This window comes from Fusarium keratoplasticum, chromosome 8 (genome assembly GCF_025433545.1).
Source record: "Fusarium keratoplasticum isolate Fu6.1 chromosome 8, whole genome shotgun sequence".
Taxonomy (NCBI): domain Eukaryota; kingdom Fungi; phylum Ascomycota; class Sordariomycetes; order Hypocreales; family Nectriaceae; genus Fusarium; species Fusarium keratoplasticum.
The window spans coordinates 502,900-519,655 of record NC_070536.1 but is presented as its reverse complement, the minus strand read 5'-3'; the positions used below and the strand labels follow the sequence as shown (position 1 = coordinate 519,655).

Genomic DNA, 16,756 nt, shown 5'->3' with positions numbered 1-16,756 from the left:
CTACCCAGCCAATGTCCCTGATTTCGTTCCTACACCTAATGGAAAAGGATGCAAATAATACATACAGCAATAACGAGACCTAACTAGCTGACATGCAACCGCCAGCCTTCGAGTGGATTCCCTGTTCGAGTCTGTAGGGTATCTCGAGCATGTCACCATGGTCACCTAGACGATTGCCACTACGTTTGAATGAGGCCGCTTTAGCTGACAAGAAAGGGAGATAATGGGGCTTATAGAGCCTTGCTATAGTTATGGGAGGCTTAAAGATTGTCTTGTTACTCAAGGTCCGGCTTTGATGCTGAAGTGACTTGATTGCCTGGTATGTTACAATGTCACCCATGGATTTGCCATGTATCCAGCTGTACAAAATGCTTATGACAACAGTCCAATCGTGAACTTTCTATCATCCTTTTCCAGCTCATCCTTAAGCCCCTTGAGCTCATCAATATCCCAGCCAGCCCAAACAAAGCGACCGCTCAGAAACTTGGCCTCCTCACTAGCCGCCCATACTGAAAAGTCTCCAGCAAGGGTTACATCGTCGGGGACAAGCCCAAACGCATCGATGAAGCCTGCGATCGGCTTGGTCATGCCAGTGTCGGCAATTAGACCTGGATGGAACTGAATGACAGTCTTGTCGGGGTTTTCCTTGGCGTAGTACTCAAAGACCTTGTAGGCGGCAAGCTTGGATGCGCGGTAGCCTGAGAAGCCCTCCATGTACTGCATGTACATCGCCTCGGTTGAGACGTGAATCACGGAGGCGTTGGGTGCCGCAAGGGGCGTGAAGGCTTGAAGGAGGTTGAAGTTTCCACGGACAGAAATGCCAAAGCCGAGCCACCAGTCGTCGGGATCCGAATCAGCAATGCTGTTCGTCTTGGGCATGTAGCCAGCGTTGGCCACTACAATGTCGATGCTCCCCTTTGTCGACTTTGCAAATGACTGGACAGCTGAGAGAGTAGACTCGCGGTCTACAATGTCGACGCGGTACGTCCAGACGGTAGTCTCGGGGTAGAGACTCTCGATCTCGGCTTTGTTCTCGAGGAGAGTCTTTTCTGTGCGACCGAGGAGAGCCAAGTCGCTAATACCAGACTTTGCAAAAGACTTTGCAATGGCGGCACCGATGCCAGAGCCGCCCCCGGTGATTAGAGCATTCTTGCCTTTGGTGGATAGCTCGGGGCGAGTCGGCGAGATGGCTGGGTAGGTGGTGTTGTGGACGGTCTTGATGGGAATGGGTGCCATATTTGTAGTGATGAGCTGGACCTTGACAAAATACTGAAATGTTGCTGCTTTGCTCTCAATTATTGTGTTCTCTGTCCATTCTCGCCTGGACCTATTTGTATCGCAGTGAAGAGGCCATCAGGACCCATAGCTAGGAGCATCTTGTTGATGCAAACCGAATCCTTATGTTCGAATAACGTTGATTGAGGCCGAAATATCTCCATTTCAACGTTATCGCAGGATCATGTTCCCTACGATCAACGTTATTGAGGTTTAAAGTCTTGATAATTCCACCTTATCTCCGTGGTTCACGGCCTGGCCCTTGGTGTTGTTAGTGCTCCCCGGATTATTAATGCGCATAACGTTATCCCATGGAGACCACCACCAACAATAACGTTATCCATCAACAACGACACTCCAACTTGCCAATGTCTCCTCATCTTTGAATCAACGAGCCAAGTGCCCTGGAAATAACAACCTGGTACCTTTTCCCGATATTGCCTACAGCCGCAAATGTCTCCGTCGAGCAGCAGAGACACCCCAGACGTGAGTGGGCCTTTACCTGCGATTACCAATCCCGCCTGTTGGACAACGTTGAAGTCGTCTCTGATTCTTGGCCTTTTCAACTGACTTAAATACTGTACAACAGCCCAAGCGAGAGAGGAGTAGGATCGCTCAGCGCGAATATCGCAAGCGGCATGCGTCCAAGTTTTCCAGTCTCAAGGATGAGAACCGGAGGCTTCGGAATGCTCTCAAGAAGATTGATCGGATAGCTTCGCAGCGCGCACGCCATGATAGAGAGCTTCAGGCTGCGCTGGCAGAGGCGAGAGAAATTGCGGACATTGAGGGTGATGATAGCAGCGCTCTGACACGGGTGCCCTCTCCATCACAAAGAACCATCACCCCTGCAAGACAATCGTCAACAAGAGCCATGTTTAATGCTCAGCCGGCTTTCTTCAGCGTCGCAAATGGAAACCACCTAAACGTGCAAGCTCTTGGGCTGCCACAGCAAGTATGGCTCGATACGGACCGTTTGGTGCGTATCTATGAGGCCCCCATGGATGCGGCGCAGTATCTCGGGGATAACCTCTTTACCTTTGCAGGGGCGTTGTACTGGGCCTGCACAAAGAATACGGTTTCTCTTTGGCAGGCGAAACAGCTGAGCTTGATGGGAAAGGTGGCGCGCACTGAGTCAAACCTTGACCGATTATTCAACCACTCCAAACATCTCAGCGATCATGACTTTTTAGTATCTATGGCGCTTGCAAGGTTAGAGTATCACCAAAAGGGGTACACTCACCTTCCGCCTACCGCAACCCAAGCGCAATGGGACCAGATCGTGCCAGATCTGTCCAAGAAGATTGAGCGGGACTATGCTGAAAGGGGGGAGACGTTGGAGTGGTGGAAGACTCCCCGTGAAGTCGAGGCGTTTGTGAAGCGCCATCTGGAACCCGAAGAAATCGTCGAGTTACAGGCTCTGATTGAAGGCCGGGGAACAGGGGCTTCGCTTGCCAAGTATACGCCATTGGTTGAAGCGTTAGTGCAGAGTTTTGTGTGTTTTGGGGATGGACCGCGGTGGAATATTCTTTGGGTGTCGATGATGGTGGGAGGATGGCGTACACATCAAGAAGATGAGGCTCGGGCTCGGGCCCAGTCTCAGGCACAGACTGTGGAATAGTTGTTGGTTGGAAGAAAAATGATATATAGCGTGTGTGATTATGGGGACCGAATTAGGTACTGGGCGTTCCATTGTAACTTAGCTATAGATGGGATGGTAAAGGGACGGCGAAGGTCACTAGCAGACCAAGATGTGAAGAGTTAATGGCATATGGTTGCCTCAAATACCCGCTGGCAAGCTCAAGTACCTCCTAATCCAAGTTTGGGGAACCAACCAAAGACTTTGTGTGTCGAAACTCAGCGTTGAGAGAGACGTGGAACTTCAAAAGCCCATGCCTAAGTAATATGCAACAAGAAGTAGAGGCGGGCTAGAGGCGAAGAAGCATGACTTGGTCAAGTAGGAAGCATGTATCCGTCTGCATAGCACAACTCGGACATTTCGCCCAATGGTATCAGACTGATTGGAGCGCTAGACAGCTTCAGCCCTACATACCCCAGACTCTGGGAATAACGCTCCGCGGAGAAGCTGGATGTCCGTCTCGGTACTCGATGCGCCGACCCATCTACCGAGATCATAATAAAAACCCCGACATGGGACATCTTGATCGGAGAACCGCCGATAAAGGACCCTCGAGTGACACTCTACGGTGGTATGCATTTCAGATACTGCAGTCTTGATTCGAAGGCGATGACGCCACTGCATCCTTTGATGGTGCTACTACGGGTATAATGTCCATGGCAGAATGAGGATTGCAGATGACGACATCAACTATGCGTGTTAAGCCGTTGGATGGCTTCTGAGAAGCAATACGACGCGGGGTTGTATGTAGTCAAGATGACACATCAATGGGATCTGCCCGAAATAGGAGCATATGGCTGACTTCAAATAGAGGTCATCCCTTGCGATGCGTTGGTTGATCTGCAACGACTCAAGGTAAACTACGCGACTAAGTCACTCTTCTACAACATGGCAGCAGCAGTTCAACCTCCTCTTACTACCGGCCCCCCAGGCCAGCCAGATATTGGATACACCCCCAACCTTGACAAGTATCTCGCTCGAGTCAAGAGACGTCAAGAGACTGAAAAGTTTGAGACGAATTTGCCTGAGGGGTTCCCCAAGGAGCTCGTCTCGGACCTCGTGTGGGATGGCAAGGACTTGGCGGCCAAGTATGACTGGAACTACCACTTGACAGAGGCTGATATTGGGGAGATTGATGAGGCTCTCAAGAACTTCAAATGTAATTTGACGTAAGATCTTTGAGAGTGCCAGTGCTGAGTTGAACGTCTAGCTCTCAACCTTCCTTTGGGATACATCAGCCAAAAGACATTCGTCCTGCCAAAGCTGCACGACAAGCTTCGTGCCATCTCCAAGGAGATTCATCAAGGACACGGCTTCAAGGTAGTCCGAGGTGTCCCCGTGGACAAGTACACTCGAGAAGAAAACATCATCGTCTACGCCGGCATCTCATCCCACATCGCCCCCATCCGCGGCCGCCAGGACCACCAATACGAGGGAAAGCGAGCAGACGTGGCTGTCGCTCACATCAAGGACATTACCCGAGAGGTTGACGCCCATAGAATCGGTGCTCCTGCGTACACGACTGAGAAGCAGGTGTTTCACACTGACTCGGGTGATGTGATTGCTCTGTTTGCTCTTGGTGAGGCTGAGGAGGGTGGTCAGAGTTACTTGTCGAGTAGCTGGAATGTTTATAACCAGCTTGCCAAGACAAGACCTGATCTCATCCACACGTTGACGGAGCAGTGGGTATCCGAGGAGTAAGTTCTCCGCTGATGACTACTTAAAAGAGCAGATAATGACCGGGAGTCTAGGTTCGGCAAGGTTGGAAAGCGGTTCGAGCTGCGTCCGCTTTTGTACCACCAGCCCGCGACAGAGCAAGACCCGGAGCGCCTGATTATCCAGTACGCTCGTCGTCGCTACACGGGTTACTGGAGCCTCCCTCGATCTTCTGATATTCCACCTATTACTGAAGCTCAGGCCGAGGCCCTGGATGCTCTTCACTTCCTTGCTGAGAAGCATGCAGTTTCACTGGACTTTCACAAGTGAGAAGAAAACGTTCCTCTGCACGCTGGCAGAAACTTACATGATATAGGGGTGATATTCAATACGTCAACAATTTGAGCATATTCCACGCCCGTGGAGGATTCAAGGATTCTCCCGAGAAGCAGTAAGTGAACATTTTTCTCCAGAATGTGAACCACAGGCTCACTAGATCCAGGCGACATCTCGTCCGCCTATGGCTCCGAGACCCCGAGTTCGCATGGAAGACCCCAGAAGCCCTCCGTCGCAGATGGGACAACGTCTACGAGGGAATCGAGGAGGAAAAGACGGTGTTCCCGCTGGAGCCGTTTGTGAGGAGTGCTAGTGACGCCAACAAGTTCAAGGCGGAGAAGAGGGTGGAGGGCTAGGTCATTCATCCACCAGTCGTGCAAGACTAGATGGTCGTAATGAGTACTTCTTTTTAAAAGAGTGACAAATTTCTTGGCTGTTAATGGTGAACCTCTTTTTGGTGGTGATGTTCGGGGTCGGCCCGCCCCCGACTATTTCCGGGTGGGATACCCGGTGTAGATCTTCATGGCATCAACTTGAGGATTATGGCGACATGAGTTTAGTGACTTGTATCTTGATCGACTATGATTTTGGGGAAATGGTTAGCGATTAGTTGCCGAGAGCTCAAAAGTTTGCACAAGACAGTTGCAGCTGCATGAAGAGAACCTAGGCCATGGCATGCTCTCATTCAGCCACATCAAACAAATGCAAGTATGTACCCGATTAACAGTGCCGTCTCATTTAAAGAACTTCTTCGCAAGCGAAAGAGAGCACGTTCAATTGATAACCGAAAGGCGTGCCAACTGGACGCCCGAGTCGACTTGCCTCACGAGATGACTACGAACCAGGCAGCTTCCGGGACCATATGTCCTGAAACCAACTGCTAACAAGCTCCCAAGGCTTTCATTGCAACTGTAGCAGCAACTTATGCTAGGATGGAATTGCCTTGTTTGAACCCGGTGTTGAGAAATCGGAGTGAATGTGAACTAGATGGAGCACTAAGCCATGTAGGAGACCTGCCAACGCCCTCATGATAGGCATATAATCGGCTTACAAGTTTCTCTGTGTCCTTTCAAGATAGACCAGGACAATACTTTGATATCGTTATTGTCTTAACTATAGGGTGCGCGCTATCGCAAAGCCGTTAGCACACGTCCCATGAGTGCTGCCAATGCTTGGCCCTGATCTCTGCTTCCATTATCCTAGTTTTACAGCTATAGCTGAATACAAGTACATAAAGCGCTCTTGTAGTTAACAAGGGTAAAAAAGCGCCCAGCCTCCCTCATACATGCCCCCGACGCCGATGGAACATGGTATCCAACACCAATAGTACCAACGGTCCCTCAACCGGCTCCTATCAGGCCATGTTTCATGTAATATTGATGACAGGGCCACAACCTGGCTAATATAGAAGAAAGCCATGTCAACCTATAGCTTAAGAGTGGAGTCTTATGTCAAAGCGGGAGGTTGACATCAGACCAGCCCCCGAGGTGCATCTCTCCTACTTCTCCGCCACCAACAAGGCCACAGAGTTGCAGCTATTGCAGAAGCTATCTTCCTTGGCCTTTTCAGCTCCCCGGACAAGAATGTGATTGTGAGCTTCTGACTGGTCGATGAAAAACACCAGTTGCGGTGACAGTAGTGACCCGTCTGTTTCATATGAGTTTTAGTATTCTATCAACTGCAAGCAGTCAGAACTTGGGTCTTTAAACTGGCCATGTGACGTTGTGTGCTTGAGAGACCTGTAGATGATACAAGGAATTCACTTCTTGGAAAAAGTACGAGCATGTTTGATGAGACGGAGTGTAATCTCTGAAAGAAAAGACATAGTTTAACAACTGGACACGGCTAACTATTGCAAAAAATCATAAATCATAACAAGCAAACCCAATCTCGGACAACCAAAGCTTTGCACTTTGCCATTGGTTTCAATGCAGATGGTTGTGAATGCCTGGTTTCGAGGTACCCAGTTACAGGCACTCTCAGCCATGACAATCACCAACTAGCACAGATAGCCCCCAATATGCTACACTCCTTGACTGCTTAAGCCTGGGTAATCAGGTAGCGAGTGGGAGGAGGAGCAAGGGACTTGGGAGCCCTTCCAGAGCCAGAAGCGAGGATGGACTTGGGGGCGCTGCGGGTCGAGGGCAAGCGACCAGCTGAAGGGACAGGGGCAGACTTGGGAGCCTCTGCGACGGTCGGGGCGAGAGCGGCGACCAGGGCCTTGACCACGATGGGGGCCAATGTGATGATAGGAAGAGCAGCGGCTTCAGGGCGGGAAGCCGGGAGCGGGATAGGGCCCGCGGACGGAGCTTCGGCCACTTCGGGGCTTCGGGCCACGGTCGGGGCCGAGTTCACGGCCGGTTGAGGAGCAATCTCGGGCTGGGCGGCCACTTCGGGGGCTGGGAGGACAGCAGGGCGAGGTCGCACCGCAGGGGTTGGCTGGATGGCAGGCAGAGGAGCGGCCTTTGGCTGGGAACGAACAGTAGGCACTGCGGCGATGGCCGGCACACGAGCAGCCTTCGGGGTCTTGGCGACCGAGGGGACAAGAGCAAGGCTCGGGGAGGAGCGAACTCTGGGGACCTTTGCAACAGCGGGGGTTGATCGGACCTTGGGAGCGTTGACAACGGCGGGAGTCGCTCGGACAAGAGGAGCATTGGCAACCTCCGGAGTGGCCTCGACTTCGGGAGTAGCCTCAACCTTGGGAGTGGCCTCGACGGCAGGCGCCTTTGCAACATCGGGCGTGGCTTCAACAGCAGGGGCTTCGAGGGTCTGCGAGACTTGTCGAGAGCGAGGAGCCGGGAAGTCGGTCCTCGAGACTTGACGGGACCGGGGAGTTGGACCGCCGACTCGGGAGACTTGTCGGGACCGAGGCGAGGGCATCACCAACGGGCTCTCGGGGATGGCCGGGAGGATACGGGCCGGAGTCTCGGGGCTACCAGGCGCCGGAGTAACAGGAGCATCCTTAACAACAGCCTTGACAGGGTCTCCGGCAGGTGCCTCTGGGGACTCGGGGGCAGTAGGCGTCACAGGCCGATTGAGCGTAGCATTAGAACCCTGCCTACGCAGCGAAGCGTTGGAGCCCCGGCGTCCGAGAGTCGGGGTCGTGGGACGGCGGCCCAGGGTGGGTGTCGTCGGGCGACGGGTCGGGGTGCCGGGCCGGTCGGGCTGGGGCTTGCGGATGGGACTCGTACGGCGGTTCGAGGCCATTGTGCCCATGGCGTAGCGAGGGGAATCAGGGGCGTCCTCCATTGTTGCTAGTTAAATATGAAAGGGAACTAAAAAATCACAAGAGGCAAGGAAAAAAAGGTCCAGTTGATACAGATAGGTTAGGAGAAGGGAAGGTAGACAACTCCCAGCTACCGAAACAAAGAAGAGAAGGAAGAAGAGGGAAGTTTGAGTTATGAGATGCTGCGGCATATATACCTCTCTTTTTTCTTTTCTTTCACAGCTCATGGCCTCTTGCTGCAAGTTGCCGCCCTCAGCTTCAAGGTGATGCATGTCTCTGCTTGCGCAACAGCCTAGATCCCTGTGTTCAGGGGCAAGCAAGCGGAGGCTGCCGCTCACAGAGACATATATGAAGCAGATATACGGAGTAGTTACGAAGCGGGAATGCCCGGGCATGCAGGACATTGCTTCTTCCCCACAGAGTGTCTCTGTCTCGTCTCATTATTCGTCAAAGCTGAAGCGCGCGTTACACGCAGCTTTCCAAAACTTCCTAGCTCCCGAACAACGATGACGTGCATCTTTAGTGTTGAAGACGGGGAGATCCTTGTAGACGGGGTAGAAGTTGAGCTTCGATGAGGTGGCATCGCAGAGGTCAAGGAAGATCTACATGGATTGTTGGAAAAGCTCAATTGACCAGCCACGACAAAAAGACATACATGGCAAGGCACCTCGTACATTCGTCACACCAAGTCCTGCAAGGTCATACCCAGGAGGATACATATCAGGCTTCAGCTCGGCGCCACGAGGCCCACGGACCCGAGGAATGCCGATTGACTCGGCATTTATTCAAGGCTTCAAGATGTGTGTGTAAAAAGCAAGTATCCGATGAGCAAGACATTTCGCCCCTCTGGAAAACACGCCATCCTTTGATGAGCCATTGCTTTCTTGATGGATATCTGAGATTGCGGCATCTCACTTTAATATCAGATGTAGCGTGATTTTTGGCCGGATTTGCTTTGTTTTGTATTCACCTGTTCTAGATGCTTGCTTTTTGGGTATGCAGGACACGATCCCTAGTTCCAGAAGCTCATGATGATTCGATTTTTTATTGTCCTCGTGTAAGTTGAGTCAATATTGACATTCAAGGAAAGGCCCAATTAGAACATCTCAATTCCAGTCGTGTATTCTTGCTCTACCGTCTATGTCAACACCATGATCCTCACTTCGTCTTACCCTCCTTACCCACCCTCCTATTCTTATCCGGCACCGTGTATCCTCTCTCCCTTTCTAGTCTATGCCTCTCCCAAAAGTCACTAACTTCCTCTCCTAACCCCGTCTTCCTCCCCCAAGACTCTTTATCCTGACTCTGCCCCTGTGTTCCTCTTCCCTTCTGTGGTATGAGTCTCACTGCTGCCCTTACTGCTGGATCTCCAAACTTGGTCCATAGTCCTAAGGTGGCGCGGATCATCCACTTGATGAGGCGTCGGGCGTTGGTGCTCCAAGCTGCGATGAGCGAGAGTGCAATGAGAGCCAAGCTTGACGGAAGTGATATGGCTCCAATGGTCTTGAGCGGGAGATTATTCTCTCCACCCCATTCCTGTGTGTTCATACCAAATAAACCAGTAAAGAAAGTCAACGGTAAGAAAATGACAGTAAAGGTCGTGAAAATCATGACACTCCGACTCTGCGCACTCGCAAGATCAGCATGCAACCTGCTAAGCCGCACCTCATCAACCTGCGCTTGACGCTGCACCATCTGAAGCAGCTTATCATAGTCATTCCGCGTATTCCGCACCCGTTGTATCATCTCCTGAGCTTGATGCGCATACTCGGATAACCTCTTGAGTGCTTCACTAAGAAACACCCTCCCGTTCGTCGTCCGTTCGCGTATCTCGGGGCGGGCAAATGTTGAGAGCATGGAGCTTACGACCTTGGACTGTCGCTCAAAGAGGTGGAGGAGAATGAGGAGTTCATCTTCAATGTCTCGGAGTTCTAAGAGGGCTGATGTGTTGTCGCGGTTTTCTTCTTCTGCTCGTCGACCTTCGGCTTTGTGACGTGCTCTGATTGAGCGGGCTTTGTTCTCTACAGGCTCGTATGCGACGGCTTTGTCTCTGAAGCCTTCGGCTCGAAAGGTTTTGAGCGATGATGTGAGTTTCTCAGTCTAACTGTTTGTCAGCATAGCTCAAAGAATTGTTGTGCATGTACTCACCAGGACACTGATTGCCTCTTCAAAGATGCGGAATACTTCTAGGTCAGGATGCGATGACCTGTCAAGCAGCACAGTGACTGCGTGCAGCACCGCCAATGCAGCAAGATCCAGAGCATTCTCGCATTGCCTCGTAAGATCCACGTTGACCTCGTTAAAGATGCTATCCCTGAGATCGGCCTGCTGATACAGCGGCCCCTCAATAGCATCGCCTTCTCTCTTGGGGAAGAATGAAAGCAGTGTATCTAACTCGTTAGTCTCTGGTTCATCAAGTAACAGATCGCACTTACGAGAATCAATCGCCCACAACCAAAGCTGGTCCACCATGAGCACATTCCCATTGAGAATCACATCCTCAGGATCCTCCTCATTCTCCCCATCTTGACTGCTCGCCTTGGACTTTCGACTACCGCTGCCAGCACTACTATCCGACACTTGCCCCTGGAGCCCAGGTCCCAGACCAGGAAGACAGGTCCGCTCCTTGGTCAGCTTGTACAGCATCTGATCGTCGTCCCTTGACCGCGTGTCTCGAAGTGAAGGATATCCATACTGATCCAGCGTTCGTCGTGTGTTAAGCGGCGGATCGTATCCTAGGAATTCCCAAATCACCTGTGTCTCGAGCGAGTCTGACTTGGCGACGGATTCAGGAACTGGACGAGCTCTTCCGTGATTTAGACGTTCGAGGATAAGTTCACGTCGACGAATGAGCCTCTTGTAGCTGTCAAAGTGCAGATACGGTAGGAAGAGACAGGTATAGATGCCCCCATCAGGCTTCGGCGACAACGATGTTGATCCCTTGGAGGAACGACCTCGAGGAGACACTGCCAGTGTTAGATGACTCAGATATGTAGTCAAGGGAACTTACTGTGACGCGGAGCAGAGAAATAGCAACCCGGCTTCGCAAAATAAGCATAGTGCTGTGAGTGCCGTCCACGCGTATGCCTCGTCGCCCAAAAGTCGGAGCTAAAAAGGGGCGTGAAGCTGCGATTGTACGAGACTTGCAGAGTCTCAAACACTTTCTATCTAAGTATTAGTAGCTATCACATCGTTCAAGGCTTATGTCTTACCGTAACCCAGCTAGGATTATTGTACGCCAGGTGAATCCACACAAACTTTCTCGCATCAACCTCTGGCTTTGTAAACGCAACCGGCACTTCGTCCACAACCACCGTCTCGCTTGCTCTTCGCTCTCCATTCTTTGCAACCTTGCGGATAGCAATGACAGCTTCTGGTAGCCGTGGCGATCCTTCAAGTCCTCCGTCATCGTCTTCGCTAAAGTTGGGTTCAATTGTACTCCGACTGCGCTGTGAAAAAGGTGGAAAGTCGCGATACTCGTACTGAGAAACTTGACTTCCCATGCTTAGCGACCGACTGAGCGATCTGCCCATTCTTCCGCGCGGAGGAGGTGAGAGGCGATCCACGGCGAGGTCCTGGTCAAAGTTTGCGCGGATCAAGGGCGAAGGACGACGCATTGGAGTTGAATAGTGTGTTGGTGGTGATGTCGCGCGTGATGGAGGTGTAAGCGGACCTCCTGGTAGCCGTTGAGGAGCTGACTCTGTTCGTGGCCTAGGTTCGGCGTCCACTGGTCGTATAATGGGCGAAGCTGGGGGAGACATTTGATATGCCCCCTCTTGGTTGTTAATTCCCAGGGGATTTCTGGTTGCTTCTCCAGAAACCACATTGCTGCTCTCCCTCCTCTCGGTGTCTGGTATCAGGGAAGTCCTCCCCCTTGCCCTAAGGAACCTCCCCTCGTCAACACTCTCGACTTCATTCAACCGATCAGCCAGACACTCTTCAGGTCCCTTTTTGAGAAATTCCCTCAGGGGTAATCTTGTGGACCACGCTCTGATAGTCGCTACCTCCAAAGGCCCAACAGGATCCTCAAAGAAGCCGTGTACTTCGATATTCACCTTTTGTTCCAGGTCCAGTGCCCAATGGCCGTCCTCGCTCGAGTACTCGTCAGCACGCTCAATTAGAGCCGACAGTTGTTTCAAGAACAAACGCAGTGTGTGAACGTTATGCCTGCCAAACGAGGCAATATTGGCATGATCGCTCTGCAGAGGAAGAATCGTTTCCTGACGCATGCCGAGGATGGCCGACTTGATGGACGTCAGGGGCGCTGTGAAGTAAACATCTCCGGATCCACTGCCTGAGAGCCGCGAGTCGATGGTTTCGTAGAGCGTCCAGATGCGGAAGTCGTGAGAAATACACTTGAAGTCATCATCAAGGCGTAGGAGCAAGCTGTTTCCAACCCGGAGCTCGTCGGTGACTGAAGCCGGAAGGGGAGAAGCCAGTTGAAGAAGGGTCTGAATGCTGGATGCCAGACTGGGCATGGCAAAGTAGCTTGATCCTTGATGAGGAGTTCCTGTACACTATTAGATTACTTTGTGAAGATGATCATCAAACGACTTACCAAAGAATGCAACACCATAGCATTGCCGAAAGATACCCTCATACTTGGTATTCTTGCTCGCCTTCACCAAAACCATCTTGACAATAACCCCCCCAACACTATGTCCCACAAAAACAACCGGCCTATTCTGATCCTCTCTCGTCCTCAACCTCTCCAACTCCTCCAGCAACGCATCAGCCAGTGAACTCAGCGTGGCACCCTCCTCAGCAGGCGGATGTTCATAAAGGAGTATCCTCGCACGGTCAGCTTCTCTCCGAATCCCCTGTCGAACCCATGATGGAGCTGGTCGATCTTGGTCGGATGTTGCAGAGCCTTCGGCGTCGCGCATGGAAAGGGCACCGAAGTAGCGACCCATGAGACCGTCGCGGTTCCACGTCCGGAGGGGATCACCACCAGGACAAGGGACAGTGACGATGTCGACGGTAGTTTGGTCATGAGTGAGTTCTCCTTCAGGATCTAAGATGAACTTCCCCCTCTCAGGCTTAGGAAGCAAAGGAAGTTTCCCTTCCTTCTTCTCTTCTGGCTTCTCTTCCTGCTTCTGCTCTTGTCCCTCCCCCTTCACTTCCGCCTCTGCATCCCCTTCCACAGCCGTCTCATCACTACTCTCCTTCTGCTTCCCAAGAGTATACTCATCCAGCGGCGGGAGCGGACTCGGCGGACTCCCCGGGTTGACGTTGATAGAGTCCCTGTCGTTGCTCAGCTCAGGCGACGCCTGCAAACCGCCTGGAGCCATAGCGGTAGAGGCCCTGTAATTCTCCTGCCGCTGCTCTCTTGGGATTGTTGTTCGCGGGTTGACTTGAGACATGGGAAAACGCCGCTCAGTCTGTGTTTGAGAAAAGATGAAATCTCAGACGTTTGTTCCATTCTCGTGGAAAAATAATAAAAGGCTCTCGTATTCTTTCATGGGTCGTCAGCTAAAAGCATCATCATGTGCAAGTCACATTCTCACCAAGGCACATCACCTAGCCCACCACAACCGCCCTCACGAGCTTCACCTTCTGCCTGCACCTTGCGACTCCGCCTCTCCCCCGTGACAAGAGCCCCATCCTTGAAAATAGAAAATGCGCGATGTCTCCTTAAAATGCTGATGGGCTCAAGTTATCGACCGTGGCTGACTTGTTGCTCTGTTAGTGTGTGAGCTAATATCTGAGACAGGACCTCATCGTGACTGTGGCACATGAACATCACCCACCACCATCTCCGCGTCTGCCTAATATCGTCAACTCTGTTCGCGATCCGCGGCAAGTCAGGCTAATACCGCCAAATTTCTTCCTATTCTACACTGTTATTATTGCCCATGCTGTTTACCAAAGAAATCATATGCCGCTTAATGTCCCGACTCCCGTGCTCTTAGCAAGTCTTGAAAATGCCCGAAACGCAAATGCTGATGGACCCTATTATTGCCCAAACTCCCAGGTAATGCTTAGCCTGTATCCCATTCCGAAAACCCAAGCCTCTCGTACACAGTCGCCTGTAATCCCAAATCCCAGTCCTCTCTCTACTGAAGGGAGAAGTTGTCAATGGTCGTACAATGGATAACGGAATCCACGTAGAGCCGGTTCTCGACCTTGCACGCCTGCCCAGGACGAACAACAAACATGCCGTTAGGTCCCAGCTGGAATGTCTTTTCACCCATCGTCACCCGGACCTTGCCCGCAGCCACCGAGCAGGTTCGTAGCTTATCATCCTCCACACTCCAGTGGCTGGCGCTGCCAGGCTTGATGACAAGCACGTTGAAGCTGACATCCTCGGAAACGGTGATGGGTTGTCCGCTAGTCAGGTACGAGTTGGAGAACGCAACGTCTGCACATCATGTTAGCGCTTGGAGTAGATAGAGCAAAAGCTGACTTACTCTCGGATGACTCGTCCTTGACTCTTCCCGGCGCAACCTCCCAGTCCTCCATCTCCAGCTCAACGCCCCCCATCTGTCCTGGGCCACCAACAACGCCGGCCACAGGCTGCTCTCTCATCATGAGTCCGGTTGAGGCAGCCTGAGACTGAACCCTCTTGGTTTGTCTCGGCTCCGGAGCCGTCTCAGTCACCATCATAGATTGGCTGACTTTCTCAGGTTGATAGTCCTGGTCGACCTCCATGGCATCAGACCTGGTGGTAGCCTCTTCAGATCCTGACGACGACCTCGACCCGCTTGATGCCTGTCCAGACCTGGACTCAGGTCCCCAGTCACAACAGTTCCGCTGGCGCTGAAGATGACACCAGTACCTGCATCCTACACAAGTTTCCGCACCAAAGAAGGCCTGTTTGGCTGACGCTGGCATGCCAGGCCACAGAGCGATACAGGGATGAGAGAGTCGTGCCGACGGTCGTGAACTAGATCGAGTATTGGCCACGCATTCTTCTGGTCCCGTTACTTCCTTTCCTGTGAGGTAGGCCAAAGCACATGCGTAGTGGTTGATGTCGACATCACCTCCACGGTGATTCTGGATCCAGGTGTCAGGGAGGGTTCGTCTTCGTGGAAGGCTCAGCATTGCAGTGACATCCTCTCGCTGGTGATGCTTCTGGGCTGGACTCAGAAACTGGTGCAGATAGTCTTTAACGTCCCATGTGAGCACCCAATTGAGCACAGGCAGGGCTGCTTTCTGCTGAATAGCATCGCTCAGTCTGGTAGAAGGCTTCCTCTCAGGCGCTTCCGGAAGTCCAACACCTGAGGCCCGTTTCTGAGCCGCAGTGACATACGGCAGACCTGCATCCGTCGGTGGAGGAGCATTCGATGGGAGCGGGTGCTTCGAGATGACGATACCAGGAGAGCCACCACCTCCGTGCTTGACATAGTTACTAACCTTGGTGAGCGTTCCATCACCATTGTCGTTGAAGGTTGTTGAGCAGTGGCTAGCTCCAAAGTGTCCGCCAAGACCCTTAAGCCCAGCAAAGAGGCGACGGCAGTCCCGCACAGGACAGACAAAAGGATACTCGTTGTTGTCGTACAACTTGTAGTTGGAAGGAATCAGGGCACCACGCCCAGAGACCATCGTACCATCAGGGCCTACACGTGTTAGTTCATGCCATGTGACGCTTCTGGGGAGTCATACAGAGATAGTTGGCGTAGGCCCGGTTTGGCTCAGCCATGGTAATCGCAACGATCTTATCTCCGGGAGCTGGTGCGGGTACCTGAGGGGGCTGCGTCAAAGCCTCTGCCCGAGGAACTGGAGAAGGGCTGGAAGCTGCTTGGGCATCCATGATCTTCTTGAGTAGTTCTCCTCCGGTGGGAAAGTGCCTGGCCGGCGCTCTCGGCGGTCCAGCCGTCGCTGTCAAGGCTGGGGCGGGTTGCATGGCGCTCTTCTTGATGGACGCGCCCGTGAGCTCTGACATTTGCCTTGCCACCTCTGCTTCTGTAAAGCGACGGGCGCTGGCACGAGTCTGGCTGTCAACCATTTGAGCTCCTCCATCTGACGCGCTGCTAGGAGAAGGACGTCTGTCGCCTATGGCCTGTTTCTTGACAGCAGGAGTGTCAGAGGCTGGTGAGTCCCTTTTACGCGGGGGAGGCCTGAGTGAGGGCACTGCAGGTGGCCCTGTAGAAGAAGGCCGAGGAGGCCCTGTAGATTGCATGGACTGTTCTATTGGTTCGCGTCAGCAAACATCCGATGGGTGTTTCATCCAGTCCTCTGTGATCAGTCGTCGAGATAAAGTCTAAACCATCTCACCTTGAGCCTGAACATTATTCTGTTCCCATTGTCTCTGCAGAGCTTGAATCTTGGCATTGTTGGCCAATCCTCCAACTACAGAGGTCTTTACCGCGGCGCCTTCCAGGATGTCGCTCACAATTCGTGGTGGTTCTGGGTCCTGGGCGTGGCTTTTCGGCACCGTGCCAGCCCGGCTGCCCATGATACCAGAGCTCCAAGGTGAGAAACTGGTGCGCTTCATCTTGTTGGCTGCGGGATCCTCTTGCGAGGCCATGTTGGGCTGGCCAGAGTTATCTTCCAGCATGGGCCCGGAGAGCCAAGTAGTTGAGGGGTTCAGATCTGAAGGGTATTAAGTGAGTGTTGGAGGTAAAGGTAGATGTGAGAGGGGAGCCAAGGTAGGTTGCATCAAGACTCGACGCCAAGCGCCTCAA

General features: G+C 52.5%; 6 protein-coding genes across 6 annotated transcripts; 2 read left to right on the top strand and 4 right to left on the bottom strand.

Annotated features, from left to right (window-relative positions):
- Positions 1-372: 372 nt before the first annotated feature.
- Positions 373-1,236, bottom strand: NCS57_00998800 (uncharacterized protein; the record flags this gene model as incomplete). The annotated part of the gene is made up of 1 exon (XM_053059746.1): positions 373-1,236. One exon carries the CDS (start codon positions 1,234-1,236, stop codon positions 373-375), a length of 864 nt encoding a protein of 287 aa, XP_052910140.1.
- A 492-nt stretch (positions 1,237-1,728) lies between these two features.
- Positions 1,729-2,893, top strand: NCS57_00998700 (uncharacterized protein; the record flags this gene model as incomplete). Its single annotated transcript, XM_053059745.1, has 2 exons — positions 1,729-1,761; positions 1,865-2,893. The coding sequence occupies 2 exons, from the start codon at positions 1,729-1,731 to the stop codon at positions 2,891-2,893; spliced, it is 1,062 nt and encodes a 353-aa protein (XP_052910139.1).
- A 906-nt stretch (positions 2,894-3,799) lies between these two features.
- NCS57_00998600 (TauD domain-containing protein) lies at positions 3,800-5,259 on the top strand (the record flags this gene model as incomplete). Its single annotated transcript, XM_053059744.1, has 5 exons — positions 3,800-4,070; positions 4,122-4,608; positions 4,663-4,893; positions 4,944-5,018; positions 5,070-5,259. 5 exons carry the CDS (start codon positions 3,800-3,802, stop codon positions 5,257-5,259), a joined length of 1,254 nt encoding a protein of 417 aa, XP_052910138.1.
- Positions 5,260-6,943: 1,684 nt separating this feature from the next.
- NCS57_00998500 (uncharacterized protein) lies at positions 6,944-8,152 on the bottom strand (the record flags this gene model as incomplete). The annotated part of the gene is made up of 1 exon (XM_053059743.1): positions 6,944-8,152. One exon carries the CDS (start codon positions 8,150-8,152, stop codon positions 6,944-6,946), a length of 1,209 nt encoding a protein of 402 aa, XP_052910137.1.
- A 1,073-nt stretch (positions 8,153-9,225) lies between these two features.
- NCS57_00998400 (C2H2-type domain-containing protein) lies at positions 9,226-13,420 on the bottom strand (the record flags this gene model as incomplete). The annotated part of the gene is made up of 7 exons (XM_053059742.1): positions 9,226-9,260; positions 9,311-10,229; positions 10,278-10,519; positions 10,565-11,095; positions 11,140-11,293; positions 11,342-12,639; positions 12,688-13,420. 7 exons carry the CDS (start codon positions 13,418-13,420, stop codon positions 9,226-9,228), a joined length of 3,912 nt encoding a protein of 1,303 aa, XP_052910136.1.
- Positions 13,421-14,185: 765 nt separating this feature from the next.
- On the bottom strand, positions 14,186-16,629 carry NCS57_00998300 (C2H2-type domain-containing protein; the record flags this gene model as incomplete). Its single annotated transcript, XM_053059741.1, has 4 exons — positions 14,186-14,490; positions 14,540-15,688; positions 15,735-16,259; positions 16,347-16,629. The coding sequence occupies 4 exons, from the start codon at positions 16,627-16,629 to the stop codon at positions 14,186-14,188; spliced, it is 2,262 nt and encodes a 753-aa protein (XP_052910135.1).
- Between the last annotated feature and the right edge of the window lie 127 nt (positions 16,630-16,756).